At 33.6% G+C, this 13,117-nt stretch overlaps 2 protein-coding genes across 2 annotated transcripts; both read left to right on the top strand.

Moving 5' to 3' along the window:
• Positions 1–2,036: 2,036 nt before the first annotated feature.
• LOC18607552 (rac-like GTP-binding protein 5) lies at positions 2,037–6,241 on the top strand. The gene is made up of 7 exons (XM_007041782.3): positions 2,037–2,426; positions 3,331–3,418; positions 3,507–3,616; positions 3,719–3,782; positions 5,374–5,438; positions 5,604–5,669; positions 5,763–6,241. Exons 1-7 carry the CDS (start codon positions 2,328–2,330, stop codon positions 5,865–5,867), a joined length of 597 nt encoding a protein of 198 aa, XP_007041844.1. The 5' UTR covers positions 2,037–2,327; the 3' UTR covers positions 5,868–6,241.
• An 889-nt stretch (positions 6,242–7,130) lies between these two features.
• Positions 7,131–8,484, top strand: LOC18607551 (ubiquitin-conjugating enzyme E2 10-like). The gene is made up of 5 exons (XM_018115549.2): positions 7,131–7,403; positions 7,493–7,620; positions 7,775–7,879; positions 8,036–8,184; positions 8,293–8,484. The coding sequence occupies exons 1-4, from the start codon at positions 7,334–7,336 to the stop codon at positions 8,177–8,179; spliced, it is 447 nt and encodes a 148-aa protein (XP_017971038.1). The 5' UTR covers positions 7,131–7,333; the 3' UTR covers positions 8,180–8,184; positions 8,293–8,484.
• The last annotated feature ends 4,633 nt before the right edge of the window (positions 8,485–13,117 follow it).

Below are 13,117 nucleotides of genomic sequence, written 5' to 3'. Positions count from 1 at the left end.
TATAATTATAATGTACTAGATAAAATTGAATTTTAGTTTATCATATTATGTTCTATTTTTTAAAAACAATATACAATCTTTGTTTTTATCTATTTTTTTTATAATTTTACGTTACGTAATCAGTAAATTTTTTTATATTCTCGTTATTTTTATGATTAAGTCATTTATTTTTATTATTTAAAATTTAAAAATAATATAAAATTAAATACGTGCTATAAAAGATTTTTATTGCTCATTTTAGGTGTATTATTACTAATAGAGAGACTCATCTTGCAAGCCAAGACTCCGGATCTCTCTATTCTCCCGCCCACGTTTTGATCTTTCTTGAGCTTTACGTGAAGAAGAAGGGAAGCTCTTTGCCTACCTGTGTTTGGTGATTGTGGGAGTGAACTTGCATGGTTTAACATCGACGAAATCTCACAACTTGCCCGCGGTTGTTAACATTCTTCATGTGGCCCAACCGATCGAGTTTGATTTGACTATACACATCAAAATGTCCCATAATTCTACTACTACCATAATTTATGCTTCTGGTCCACTTGTCACCATCCATCAATGGATACATATATATATATATATATTTGAAAAAAATTAAATTATATTTTTTAAATCAAAAGTATTTATATTTATTATTAATATATATATATATAAGTATATATTCTATATTCAAACATCATAATCAATGAAAATTTAAAATCTTATATTAAAGTCATAGCTTTGATCTCTTATTGCTCATCATTTTCTTTTGCACAACTGCTCGGTGGACCTTTGTGTTTTGCTTAATACGAGAGGGAAGGATGATGCCCAATCTTCTTCCTCTCCATGATTACGATGTTTCCTTCAACTCTAATTTATCGTCAGACCAGTGTTACTTCATTTACCATAATATCAAATGCAGACAACGCAAATTTAATTAAGTTTCCATTAGTTAATATTTTTATTATTAAAAAATAAAAAAAATATTACAAATTGACAATTTGGCAATATTGCATTTTTCCTCCCAGATTGATGTTGCAAGGCACCAAATCCAACATAAAATTTCACTTTATGAAATAGCATGTGCTTTGAGAATTGAGATTATATATTTATAATTTATTCGATTCTAAGCTAATTAATATTTTGTTAATGTTATAGTATACGCTTATACATTAATTAACTATTTTATTATGTCACGGATCCGTCTTCTCCAAAACGTTTTGGTACCAAAAAGACAAAAAAACAAAGAATTGGCTGGGAGTGTCTCGACGTGTTAGGAGGACATTGGGATGAAGGCAAAATGGTTTGGATTATATTAATATTATTTACACTTAATTTCTTTTGACTTTGCACTTTTATTTGGGCAATGAAAATCAATGGTACGTTTTTTTTTTCATTTTATTTTATTAAAAACCCTCCCCCCCCCCCCAAAAAAAAAAAAACTTAAAATCAGAATAAAAACAAATTAACTTTATGGTTCACATGCAAATTACGCATGTTGCTCCATTTTTCTTGCTATTTATTATTTTATGTCTTAATCAGCACGAAAGTTCTTCAAGTAAGACATGAAATGTCCCAATGCTATTCTCTTTCCTCACACTTTGGTTAATTGCAAATCAAATCATATCATTTCATAACATAAAATACCCATAAAATTCTTCCTATACATTCTTACAATCAAGCAAGCCACCCTCCCTTCTTCTTCTTCTTTTTTTTTTTTTTAATTTTTTTAGTTTTCTTTTTTCATTTTAACAAATTTATAATGATTTTCGAACATCACAATAATTGGATAGTGTTTAAGAAATTATTTTAATAAAAATAAAATCAGAGTTTAAATATCATTAATATTCTCATTTTTATTTGCAATTTACCTTATACAACACAAAAAAAAAAAAAAGAGAGAAAATTGTAAGAAAAGAAAAGCCCATAATAAGTAATTTATTAATTGGAAATATATTGATTTATATAAGCATACAAAATTCAAAACTAAAAAAATAAAAAATAAAAAATAAAAAATGGAAGGGAAAGTGAGAGGTGGGTGCATGTTAGGAGTAGAAATTTGGGGCCGGGTTTGAGCAGTTCCTCGTTATAGCTGTCCAAGAGCTGTCTTTCGTCTTCCCAAATTCATTTGTCTTCCTTTCTTTCCTTCGGACAATGCCTTTCAGTTTACTTACGACTACTTCATTTCTTTCTCGCAATTCAACATAAGTTTACAATGTCGTACCGTAACCACAACAACAACTAGAGTTTGCTTTGCTTTTCCACTGTTTGGACAACAAACAAACGAAGAAATAGCCGGAGAAGAACGACTCTAACCGTACTTTACTTTTCCCGGTCACACGTGGCGCAAAATGAGTGCTTCCAGGTTCATAAAATGTGTCACAGTAGGTGACGGTGCGGTCGGCAAGACTTGCATGCTCATCTCCTACACCAGCAATACTTTCCCTACTGTAAGTAGAAAGAAAATAACAAGCCGCCCTTTTTTTGTTTCTTAGGGTTTTTTGTTTTCTGTTTGGCTCCTGAGAAAATGTGGGAAAGGGAAAGAAAGTCAACCCTTCTTGGTACTGAAGAAAGGACAAAGGAATGTTTTTGACTTGGATTGTCATGGGTTTTTTTTTTTCCTTTTTGTTTTCCCTATTTTCTTGGCAACCAAACGAAAACTATGCTGGTTTCTGGTGGTCAATGTGACTTTTTTCACAAAGATGCTTTATTTATTGGGGTTTTGTTTCTTTTTCTCTTTGGTTACACTTATCTTTGGAATCTCGAATTTGGTATCGAATGTTAGTCTTAATATCTGAATCATCCTTAATAAATTTTGTTCAACTGAGCAATTTTCTTGGGGATTTTTGTTTCTAAAACTTGCAGAAATTTTATTACTTTTTCTAGTCTGTAACTTATCATTACTTGGTCTGTTTGTTTTTTGATGCACCATCTTAGGGAAAGGACGCTTACTTTTAAGATTACAACTGGAAAATAACTCTCTCTCTCTACTCCCCTGTTTGCTGCTAGAAAGGGAGAAAAGAGAACAATTTGCTATAACTGAAACTATTGGTGGTAGAAATCTCCATTTCGAGATTTTTCATGATAGGTGCTTGCATGATGGTGAATCTCGGTTGATGGTCATGGGATTGATTTTTTTTTTTTTGTCCTTTTCATTGGCATAAAAAAAATTAAAAAGCTTGTGCTAGAATTTATCTCCTTTTGGTAAACCTTACTCCATATAGAGTTGATTGATGTGAATTTTGTAATCATGATTGTCTAGTTCTTGCTTCATTTTTACGATTATTTTAAGATAACTTTTGGAGAGGGTGATTAACCTTTTCCCTACATCCTCTGCAATGTTTTGGGAAACAGGATTATGTGCCAACTGTCTTTGACAACTTCAGTGCAAATGTGGTTGTGGATGGGAACACTGTTAATCTGGGATTGTGGGATACTGCTGGTAAGTTTCAGTTTAATAATTTTTCCTTATTCATGTCTTAGAATGTTTATTGTGGTAGATTTGATTTTGTTTTTCTATCATGGAACAGGCCAGGAAGATTACAATAGATTAAGACCTTTGAGCTATCGTGGAGCAGATGTCTTCCTGCTGGCATTCTCTCTCATTAGCAAAGCCAGCTATGAAAATGTTGCTAAAAAAGTGAGATTATGACTATTATTTATAGAGATTTTCACCACCTTTATAATGAGATACTTTCTGATTACATGATTTGCTAATAAATTCTTTGTTTCAAATTCTCAGTGGATTCCTGAATTGAGGCATTATGCACCTGGTGTTCCAATTATTCTTGTTGGGACTAAGCTTGGTTAGATTCTACTCCCATTTTTATTTTAACATTTATCAATTATCTGTTCCTTTCAATCAGCTCTTAATGCAATAGTTTGCATTTTTCTCATAGAAAATTCCTCTTAGACTGGCTTTGCTTGCTCACTGTTATGGGTAATATATCGTGGTTAAGGCTAATAAACCCTGTTATATTTATACTATTCACACCACCTTTTTCTTCTCATTTTCCTTGCCCCAGGAAGGAGAGGGGTGGGAGTGGAGTTCATTGCCCTTGAGTGAAGGGGAGAAGGTCCTGTTGGTGGGTGAAGTAGTGTAGTGCCTTGAGATGAATAGTGTTCATCCTTTTCTTGGGCATTTACTCTTGCCTCACATGATTAGTCCGTTAACCACCTAAAATTCTAAGTGGAGGTTTGTTCTCTATAGGAATGTTTCAATTGCAAGACTTTTCTTGATAAAACTACCCTTACCATTACAAACTATTGACATTTTCTTTTAAGTGTTTTTTTTTAGGTTAAAAAAAGAACAATTAGAATTTTTATGGTTCAATTACCTCTATCCTTGCCCATACCTTCCTCCATTCGGGATCTAAATAGTTGAGGTTTGTCTCTTCTTCTACATGAGTCGTTAATTTGATTGGAGTTAGGCAAAAATTCCATAGTGGCAGAGACCTGAAACAAGTTCAATCTGACTTTGCCTTCGCTTACTATGTGTTCTAATGTATTTGAAAGAATGCTTTAACTGGAAAGGTTTGGGAAACTTATTCTAGATTATTCCTGCAGAACTTAGAGATCCTGTTACAATTGGTTACGTTTGTTATTTGCCGGTGAATTGTCTCTCCTAATGAGTCATCCAAAGTAATCTTTTTGGATATTAGAAGCTTGTGGAATAATTTTGAAATCTTCATCGGTAATCTAGATGCTCTTATGTCCACCCAGGCCCACTACCTACCAGCTGGGGGACCAAGCTAAAGTGAAACTAAAGTTCCAAAAAGCTGTTCCTTTTGGGACAACTATTTACTGATTTTAAGGAAATCTTTGGGAATTATATGAAAGTTATTGATGTGAACTAATCCTTTGAGATGCTGAAGTAGAATAGGAAGCCAATAAAATGTTCCTCATCTAAGAGGAAGCCATTTGAAGAAAATGGGAAAGAAAGAAAATAAAGCCCAAAATTTCTAAACTGGGGCCTACTATATATTCTTTCATTAAAAATTGTGTTCTTAGGTTTACTTCATTATCAGGTCATCCCTTTATCTTGAGCTAGTTGAATAGTTAAGTTCCCTATGGCATGAGTACATTAATCATGGAGGAGAGCAGTGCATTATAAGTTTCAAAAGAGAAAACATGTCCCCTGTGGCAGAGGAATAACAAGGAAACCAATGAAGCAACTACCTGATGGAAGGTTAACTTTTCTAAAGCTAATGGATGCATTCATTTCTAAACCTGTAACTTTCAAGTCTTGTCCCAATGTTTCCTAATGTTCTTAACAAATATTCCGGGAAATATCTTCTGGAACATTTTCCAAATAGATATGGCATCAACACCTGCTACATTTATCTTTAAAGCTGTCAGTATATATTTATTAACGGCTGCTAAATTTTCTCACTGCAGATCTTCGGGATGATAAGCAGTTCTTCATAGATCACCCTGGTGCAGTACCCATTACCACAGCTCAGGTACTCACAGCTGCTTTTCATAGTAATAACATCTGATGAGTTATTCACGTTGTCTCATCATGCTGCTGTTTCTAGTTCATGACCAGAGTGTCATTCTAGTTGAGACTTTAGAGCATAAAATCCTAATTTTGATTTTCTAATCTTTTCTTCATTTTATGCCGAAAGGGGGAGGAATTGAGAAAGCTAATTGGAGCACCTGTTTACATCGAATGTAGTTCAAAGACACAGCAGGTACATAAATATTTTTCATGTCAACATAAATCTTGGGGAAATTTATCTTGGGTTCCTGGTAGAGATTTGTGTTAATTACTGCTGGAAATACAGAATGTGAAAGCTGTCTTTGATGCTGCCATCAAAGTGGTTCTCCAGCCACCAAAACAGAAGAAGAAAAAGAAGAGAAAGGCACAAAAGGTATGCTCCATATTGTGAGCATGGAAAGAAGAGTTATGGGCGCCAGGGTGGATACCATGACCAATTAGCCACTTAATCTGTTAGTCTCTCACCATATCTATTACTCCTCTCACCTGAGGAAATAGCTCCTTTTGGTCTGTAGTCTGAACTGACAGAACTAGGGAACTCCTATAAGCATCAAAATATGTGCTTTTTTCTCCTGGATTGTATTTTGAATTTGTATATTAATGGCCCTTTATGTCAAGCACACTATCCCTTCAGTTTCTTTGAGCTTAGATATGCGTGATGTACGGTGAACCCCTCTGTAAGAACAACCAAATTGTATCTTGTGATGTAATCTGATCAAGTACATTTAAAGGAACCTCTAATATATATTTGTGGTTTTGAAGTTATTTACTAACTATTTTTAACTTACCTGAATGAATATTGTTTGTTCCCTTACTTGATCTTGCCACTTCTGTGATCCATTGTATGTAAGATTGTCAGGGGCATTGAATTACATGATCTGGAACAAGAGGGAGGGAGGGAAGAAAAGGGGGGGGGGGGGGGGTGGAAATGAGACCGAAAGACAGTGAGAATAGAAGAGAAAAGGCAGAATATCATGTTCTTGGACCTATTCATTGGTCAGTCAATATTGCATCTATATTCTCTTGGAAGGCATTTGTTGATCGAATTCTGTGGTGCGTCCTAGACCTGTCTGCTTCATTGCTTTCACAGATTCTCAACCGAAGAAATCAATTAGCTAAGAACGAATCTTTTTCCTGTTGGGACGTGGATGGAGTCTAGTGGCAATATAGCAGCAGTTTTCAAGATACCCCATGGATTTTTATGCTCGGGTTCCATTGTTTGATATTTAAGCCATCCCCAGGAACTGTAACCGTTGGTTTTCTTGTTGCTGTCATGTGGTGCTTTATGCGAATAAGATCACTGTCAACCATGATTAATTTTCTATACAGGCTTCCTAAATTTATCTATGGAAAAGAGAATTCTGTGGAATATAATGGTTGACTAAGAAAGTTTAAACGAACTTGGAAACAAACATGTCTTATTGACCTTATTGGTTACTGAGAAAGATGAATTCGAGGTGCATCTTCCTGCAGTAACAGAATGTCAAATTGTAAACAGAAATATGTTTAATCAAGTGATAATCACTTCGTTTCAATGGGCCAAAAATATCAATCCTATGGCACAATATCTCCAAAGTTTTTCTCATTTTCTAAATTTCTTGATGCTGCACTTGCTAACTTTATCTCTGGAATTTATACTGCGCCCACTTTCATCAGTATGAAAAGAATTGGTGGACCTCTGTCCGTTACACACTTTCTTTCCCAACGCCTGAAATTCCTCTGTTAAATAATCTATCTTCCCTTGGGAGGTCGTCCATAAAGTAGCTTTCCATCATTCACATCTTTCATTCTTCCCCTATAGTCTGAATCCCCATTTCTGAAATATATAAACCTTCTTCTGCGTCTGAAATTTTCTCAATGGCGTCGAAAAGAATATTGAAGGAGCTCAAGGACTTGCAGAGAGATCCCCCAACTTCATGCAGTGCAGGTAGAGTGATCAAAGTCTCCCTGAGCCTAGCCATAACGGCTAATTCATTCTTGTTTGTAAGGGAACTGACTACTTATGCTGCACTTTAGGTCCTGTGGCTGAGGACATGTTCCACTGGCAAGCAACCATCATGGGTCCAAATGATAGTCCCTACGCTGGTGGTGTTTTCCTTGTGACTATTCATTTCCCACCTGATTATCCATTTAAACCCCCCAAGGTTTTAAAGCAAAGAAAATCAAAACTCTCTTTCACATCAATTTTAATTTCCACATCTGAGGCTAATCTCTAGCCTAACTAAATTCATTCTCTGTGTGCAATGAAAACATGTACATAGAATCAGCCCAATCTTACCAATGGAAAATCATTTTCAGGTTGCCTTCAGGACCAGGGTTTTCCATCCAAACATAAATAGCAATGGCAATATCTGCTTGGACATACTCAAAGAACAATGGAGTCCCGCCCTCACCATATCTAAGGTAGTGATTACTACCATATCTGAGGACTTCATGTAAGGATCGATCCATCGTAACAGAAGAATTATTGATAAAAGACTAGGGGGAAAAAAAAACGAAAGAACAACAACGAATCTTGAAAATCTGAAAATGAACTCATGCTATCTGGTCTACCTGCAGGTTTTACTCTCCATATGTTCACTGCTAACGGACCCAAACCCTGAGGATCCTCTTGTTCCCGAGATTGCTCATATGTGCAAAGCCGACAAATTCAAGTACGAATCCACAGCTCGGAGCTGGACCCAGAAGTATGCCATGGGCTGAACTAGGTGCCATACCTGCACATCCTTCCTCTTTCACCTGCTCTATATTTAGTAAAGTTTTCCATCATTTTACTACTTTGTCGAAGGTAGCTTACTTAAGTTTCATTATTCCAGGTATACTATCAAACCAAATGAAGTTTATTAATAAAGAAAGTTCTGAGGCTGGAAGTTCTGATATAAGTGCCTCTTTGCTTAAGTTCCTAATGCGGTTCTCTTATCTGGCTCCTTGGTCGCAACTTGCAAGGTCTTGTTTATTAAGCTCAGCTTATAAATAATTGAATGATTGAAAGAGATGAGATGAACTAATTTCAACTTTCTGCTCATTCAAAACAATGGGGTAAGGTGAAATTCCGAGGCAAACCTCTAAATGAATAGATCAGTTAAGTTTCTGCTTTGCCTAGAAAGACTGGTATGACAAGAACCATATAAACTCACGTTGCCTTTGGTACAGGTTTAGTTCTGTTGATTAACTTTAAATTATGCATAAACTTAATCAACAAAATCATATTTCAACAGTTAATTCTTAGATTTTTTGTGATGTTTGCTGCCAAAATAACACATGCACATACCATCATGCTATGATCCTGCAAGCTATTAACGTAATCAACATGAACGAAAGTAGTAGGTAATCATTCAAAACACGGCTCCCATTTACTGAACCTCGAGCTGTGAAGGATTTGCGCAGAAAAGAAATGTCATATCCGCCTCCTAATTTGACTCTTTCCAAACATCATTTTCAGAACGTTCTAATTGTTGACTTACTATGAATTTTAGGTAATGAACAACTGCCTGCCCTAACCCAGTTCCTTTTTTCTCACTTGCCTCCACGTTGTCTAGCTGCCTCGAGTCAATTCCAATCCTATACTTGTAATCCAGATCTTGATCGAGACAAGCATGTCGTTTTGTGAACTTGTTAGACTCAGACCCCAAGGTTTTGAAGAATGTTTTCCATGTTCAGAACCATCTACTTCCTAAAGTAAAATGTTGCACGTACCGTATATAGCTCTGGGAAACATAATTCATGGTCTTAATTACATCGTTGTAAAGCTTGTAGATGGGTCTTGGAATTAGACTCTGCAGCCATTTTTGTAAGTCTAGGGACCAAGTTACAAGGGGTGGGAGTTTCCCATCAATCAGAAACCAGTGAGAAGTGTACCTCTTTTCTCTTGTTTGCATTATGATTGTTTCTTACTCTTTGAATGCAAACGACCACTCAATATTTTTGCAGGCGTTTCTCTGTCCTTGTCTCCCCTTAATGAACTTTAACACCACCACCAGTTTTGCCGTCTTTGTCAGTCTCAGAAAATGAGAATCATTTCCCTCCTAATTCTGGATACTTCTGCCTAACCAGGTACCTACCATATCGTCGTAGTTGGTCCATCAAATTCAAATACATAAACCAAAAACTCATATCCTATATATGGTAGATGCTATAATTGTACAAGATGATTGGTTGAATCTTATTTCAATTCTATCAGCAACTTGTTGATTAAATTAATGCAATTTATGTTCTGCTTTACAGGAATGTGGGAACTACCAAATAGCATTCATATTAAACATCTACCTGGATATAATTCTGGTTAAGCAACATGGGATTGGTACAAAATTTGTTAATTACGGTACTCAGAATATAAAATATAAAATAGGTAAAAATATATTCATTATTGATTCCGGAAATTTACTGATTTTTTTAAAATCTACTTTAAATTTAAATCATATGCACATCTAATAAACAAATAAAAATCCTCTATCTCTTGTTATAATTTTGGATTATAAGTTTTATATTATCAATCAAAAACTTTAAAATTTTAAATTTTAATGTGAAAAATTTAATAAATACTCACCGTATAATTATAAAAAAAATATCATGATCCCCGATAATTTTTGTTAACATGGGAAAAGTAGTCACATTCCTTTCGTTTCCTTCTTTACATCCACCATGATCGGCCATGACTTTTCTCTTTATGCATTTAAGAATTACTGGCATGATTATTATATGTAATCATATCAAAGATTCCATGTAATCCACAAGCTATTTCTTTGAGAACCATGGTCGTTGCTTTTGACCACCATGGCTACAATAGCATTGTTGTGAAGGCACTTTCCATTCTGTTTTTCATCACAAAAAAATGAGATCAAGCATTGAGAAAATACCATGGACGCTAGCAACATCAATCTTTCCTTCTCAATATGATTTAGATACAGTTAAATATTTACAAGAATATTTCTTCTATAATTAATTATCATTAGTGCTAATCCACACAAACTAACCCCAATTATCATTGATTTGGGATTCATTTGTAAGAGTAACCAATTGAATTAATAATCACTGATAATTAATTATAACTACTGCTGTCTTGGCGGCTGCTTTGGAATTTTTTTTTTGGCATATCCCAAGCATTGACTGGTGCATGAGCAGACTTCTCAAGCATTGACTGGTGTCATAATGTACAGGTGGCATATTGTAGGGTTTTCGTCGGTGGATGTGCTGACACAGAATACACGTGTGATTAGACATCTGAACTATTAATTAAGGTGGGAAATGCCAAATGGTATTTCTGTCCAATCATACTTTCTTTCGGAAATTAATAAAGTAAGTGAATGGGAATTTAGACCAAAAATATGCTTACGTACAAAGCGGTTGGCACTACCCTTTCAATTGTTGGTCATCTTTTGTTTTTTTCTTTCTTTCTTCGCATTTAATTAATTTTAATACTATTTATTACACCATTTAAAGCTTTCGCAAGAAATTAAATTCTTTTGTAGGTCGTACATATACGTAGGTGTACCCAAAAACTAATTAAATGCTTTACTTAGGTTAGGTTTGCCACATGCTTAAAACAGTTTTATTTCTTGCCTTTACCATTGTCAACTTAATTAATCAATTGGTTAGCTAGTTCGTTACGTCATTGTTTTACGACACGTGGATTCAATTCGATTAAAATTCAGACTCGTGACAATTGATTGAGCTCCAAGGTTAGGACCTTTCGGCTCGAAAAAAGATTGGTCATGGCTTTCCTTTTTGTTGGGACCATGCATGCCAGGAAAATTAGGAATCAAGAAAACAGCAATAGCATTAGGGGAGACCATTTGCTTTTATGAGAGATTAATAGCAACTAGACTCGGGATTTGCATGGCATGTTCCACGATAAAGGAAATTTTGATAATGAACAAATTGACCCACCAAAAGAAAGGGTCATCTTTTTTTATTAATTATAATCACTATTGCTTTTCTTTTCTAGATAAGGAATGATTTCCATGGCGTACGGACTGGAAAAAAAAAGGGTTGTGCACAGTTGAAAGCACTTGATAATTTGTTGTCATCGAGCAGGCCAAGTGATCATCAATTTTTGGCTAGGAGATGGAACCTGCTTGTAAACATGGGAATCACGATTACATTGACAATAAACAAAGCACCCTAGCAACTCCTTTTCACTACTTTGAATTAATTGAATTATTAAGGGAAAAAAATTGTCATTTCGGTCGATCATGATGGCTCTAATGCAAATCAGCTAAGTGCATTAGATTCAATCATCAAAATAGTAAAAAACTATACCTCCACTATTGTAAGTTATACCTAGAATAGATTGAAATTGATTCGATTATAAGATTGATGAATTCATAATATATAATTCACAAAAATTTCATTTACGCTTTTTATGATTTTAATTTTTTTTTACATAACATTTTATGATTTCTTCTTTCCCGTTTATTTTCTCGTGGATAAATTTTATTTTAAAAAATATTATACCATTAAATTCATTCAATAAAATTATCAAAATATCAATTTAAAAGTTAATCTATTTATTAACATTTAAAGATATTTTTATATTTTCATTAAAAAAATTAATAGTGTAATCTCTTTAGAGAAAAAAACTTAACCACAAAGGGTTAAGTAAGAAAAATGAAAACATAAGATGTTTAGTAGAAAAAAAAAATAAAATCACAAGGGATATATTAAGAATCTAAGTTTAGTAAAAATTAGAATTTAAAGGGGTAGGATTGAATAATTCTCCCGTAAAAGTTTAAAGACCTTGATAACTCTCTTGGGTTTTTTTATTATTATTATTATTTTATAAATTTTATTGGTATTTTAAATTTGTGTGTGATTGTTGATACTGTCCCAACAGCTAACTTGTGGCTCCCTTTATTTTTAAGCTAGAAAATTATAGATTGGGGCCTTGAATGGGACCATTCTCAGACAGAATTCATTAGGAGAAAATAAATTGGACCATGTTTTTCTTTTTATTGTGATTGATGTAAGTATATCTCTAATATTGCTACATATACATATATTACCAAAAAATGATGCCATCCTTGAAAATACATGAAAAATGAAAGAACTTGTTTGATTTTTTTATTTTTATTTTTTTTTATAGTAACTGATGTTTTTAAATTGTGACTTAATCAAAACCTCTTTTTATGAAACAAATTTTCGGCTTATGATTTCAAATTTAATAAAATAATACATAAATTCTAATTATTTGATTAGAAAAATAGACTGTATCTCATAATTCATTAATTTCAATATCATGTTAGGTCCGTCTAACACTATTAAATGTTCTACCAATTTGAATAAGAATATGGCAAACTTATATCTCACCCAAAAAAAATTAAATAAAGTATTTCGTAAATTAATTAACCAATCTAATCTTAGAGATTTTCCAAATCTTAAGTTTGTATAACCACGTTTATTTGATGAAAAAATATTCTATGAAATTAGTAGTTGAGAAATCACGTGTACTCACACACATATAATTTAATTAAGAAATAGAATAATATTTTATTTTTTTGTACAAAAATTGAATAATACTGATAAAGGACTTTTTGGTCATTTACAAATGGTTAAATTAGTCCTTTAAATCTTTAAAATAATGCTATAATTTTTCACTTTTTGATTTCATGAAACAAAGAACAAACTTTTTAATTAGACAAGAAT

The sequence above is a fragment of the Theobroma cacao genome, chromosome 2, assembly GCF_053813885.1.
Source record: "Theobroma cacao isolate CCN51 chromosome 2, ASM5381388v1, whole genome shotgun sequence".
Classification (NCBI taxonomy): Eukaryota; Viridiplantae; Streptophyta; class Magnoliopsida; order Malvales; family Malvaceae; genus Theobroma; species Theobroma cacao.
Note: the sequence above shows the minus strand (reverse complement) of the source record. Positions and strands in the feature narration are given on the sequence as shown.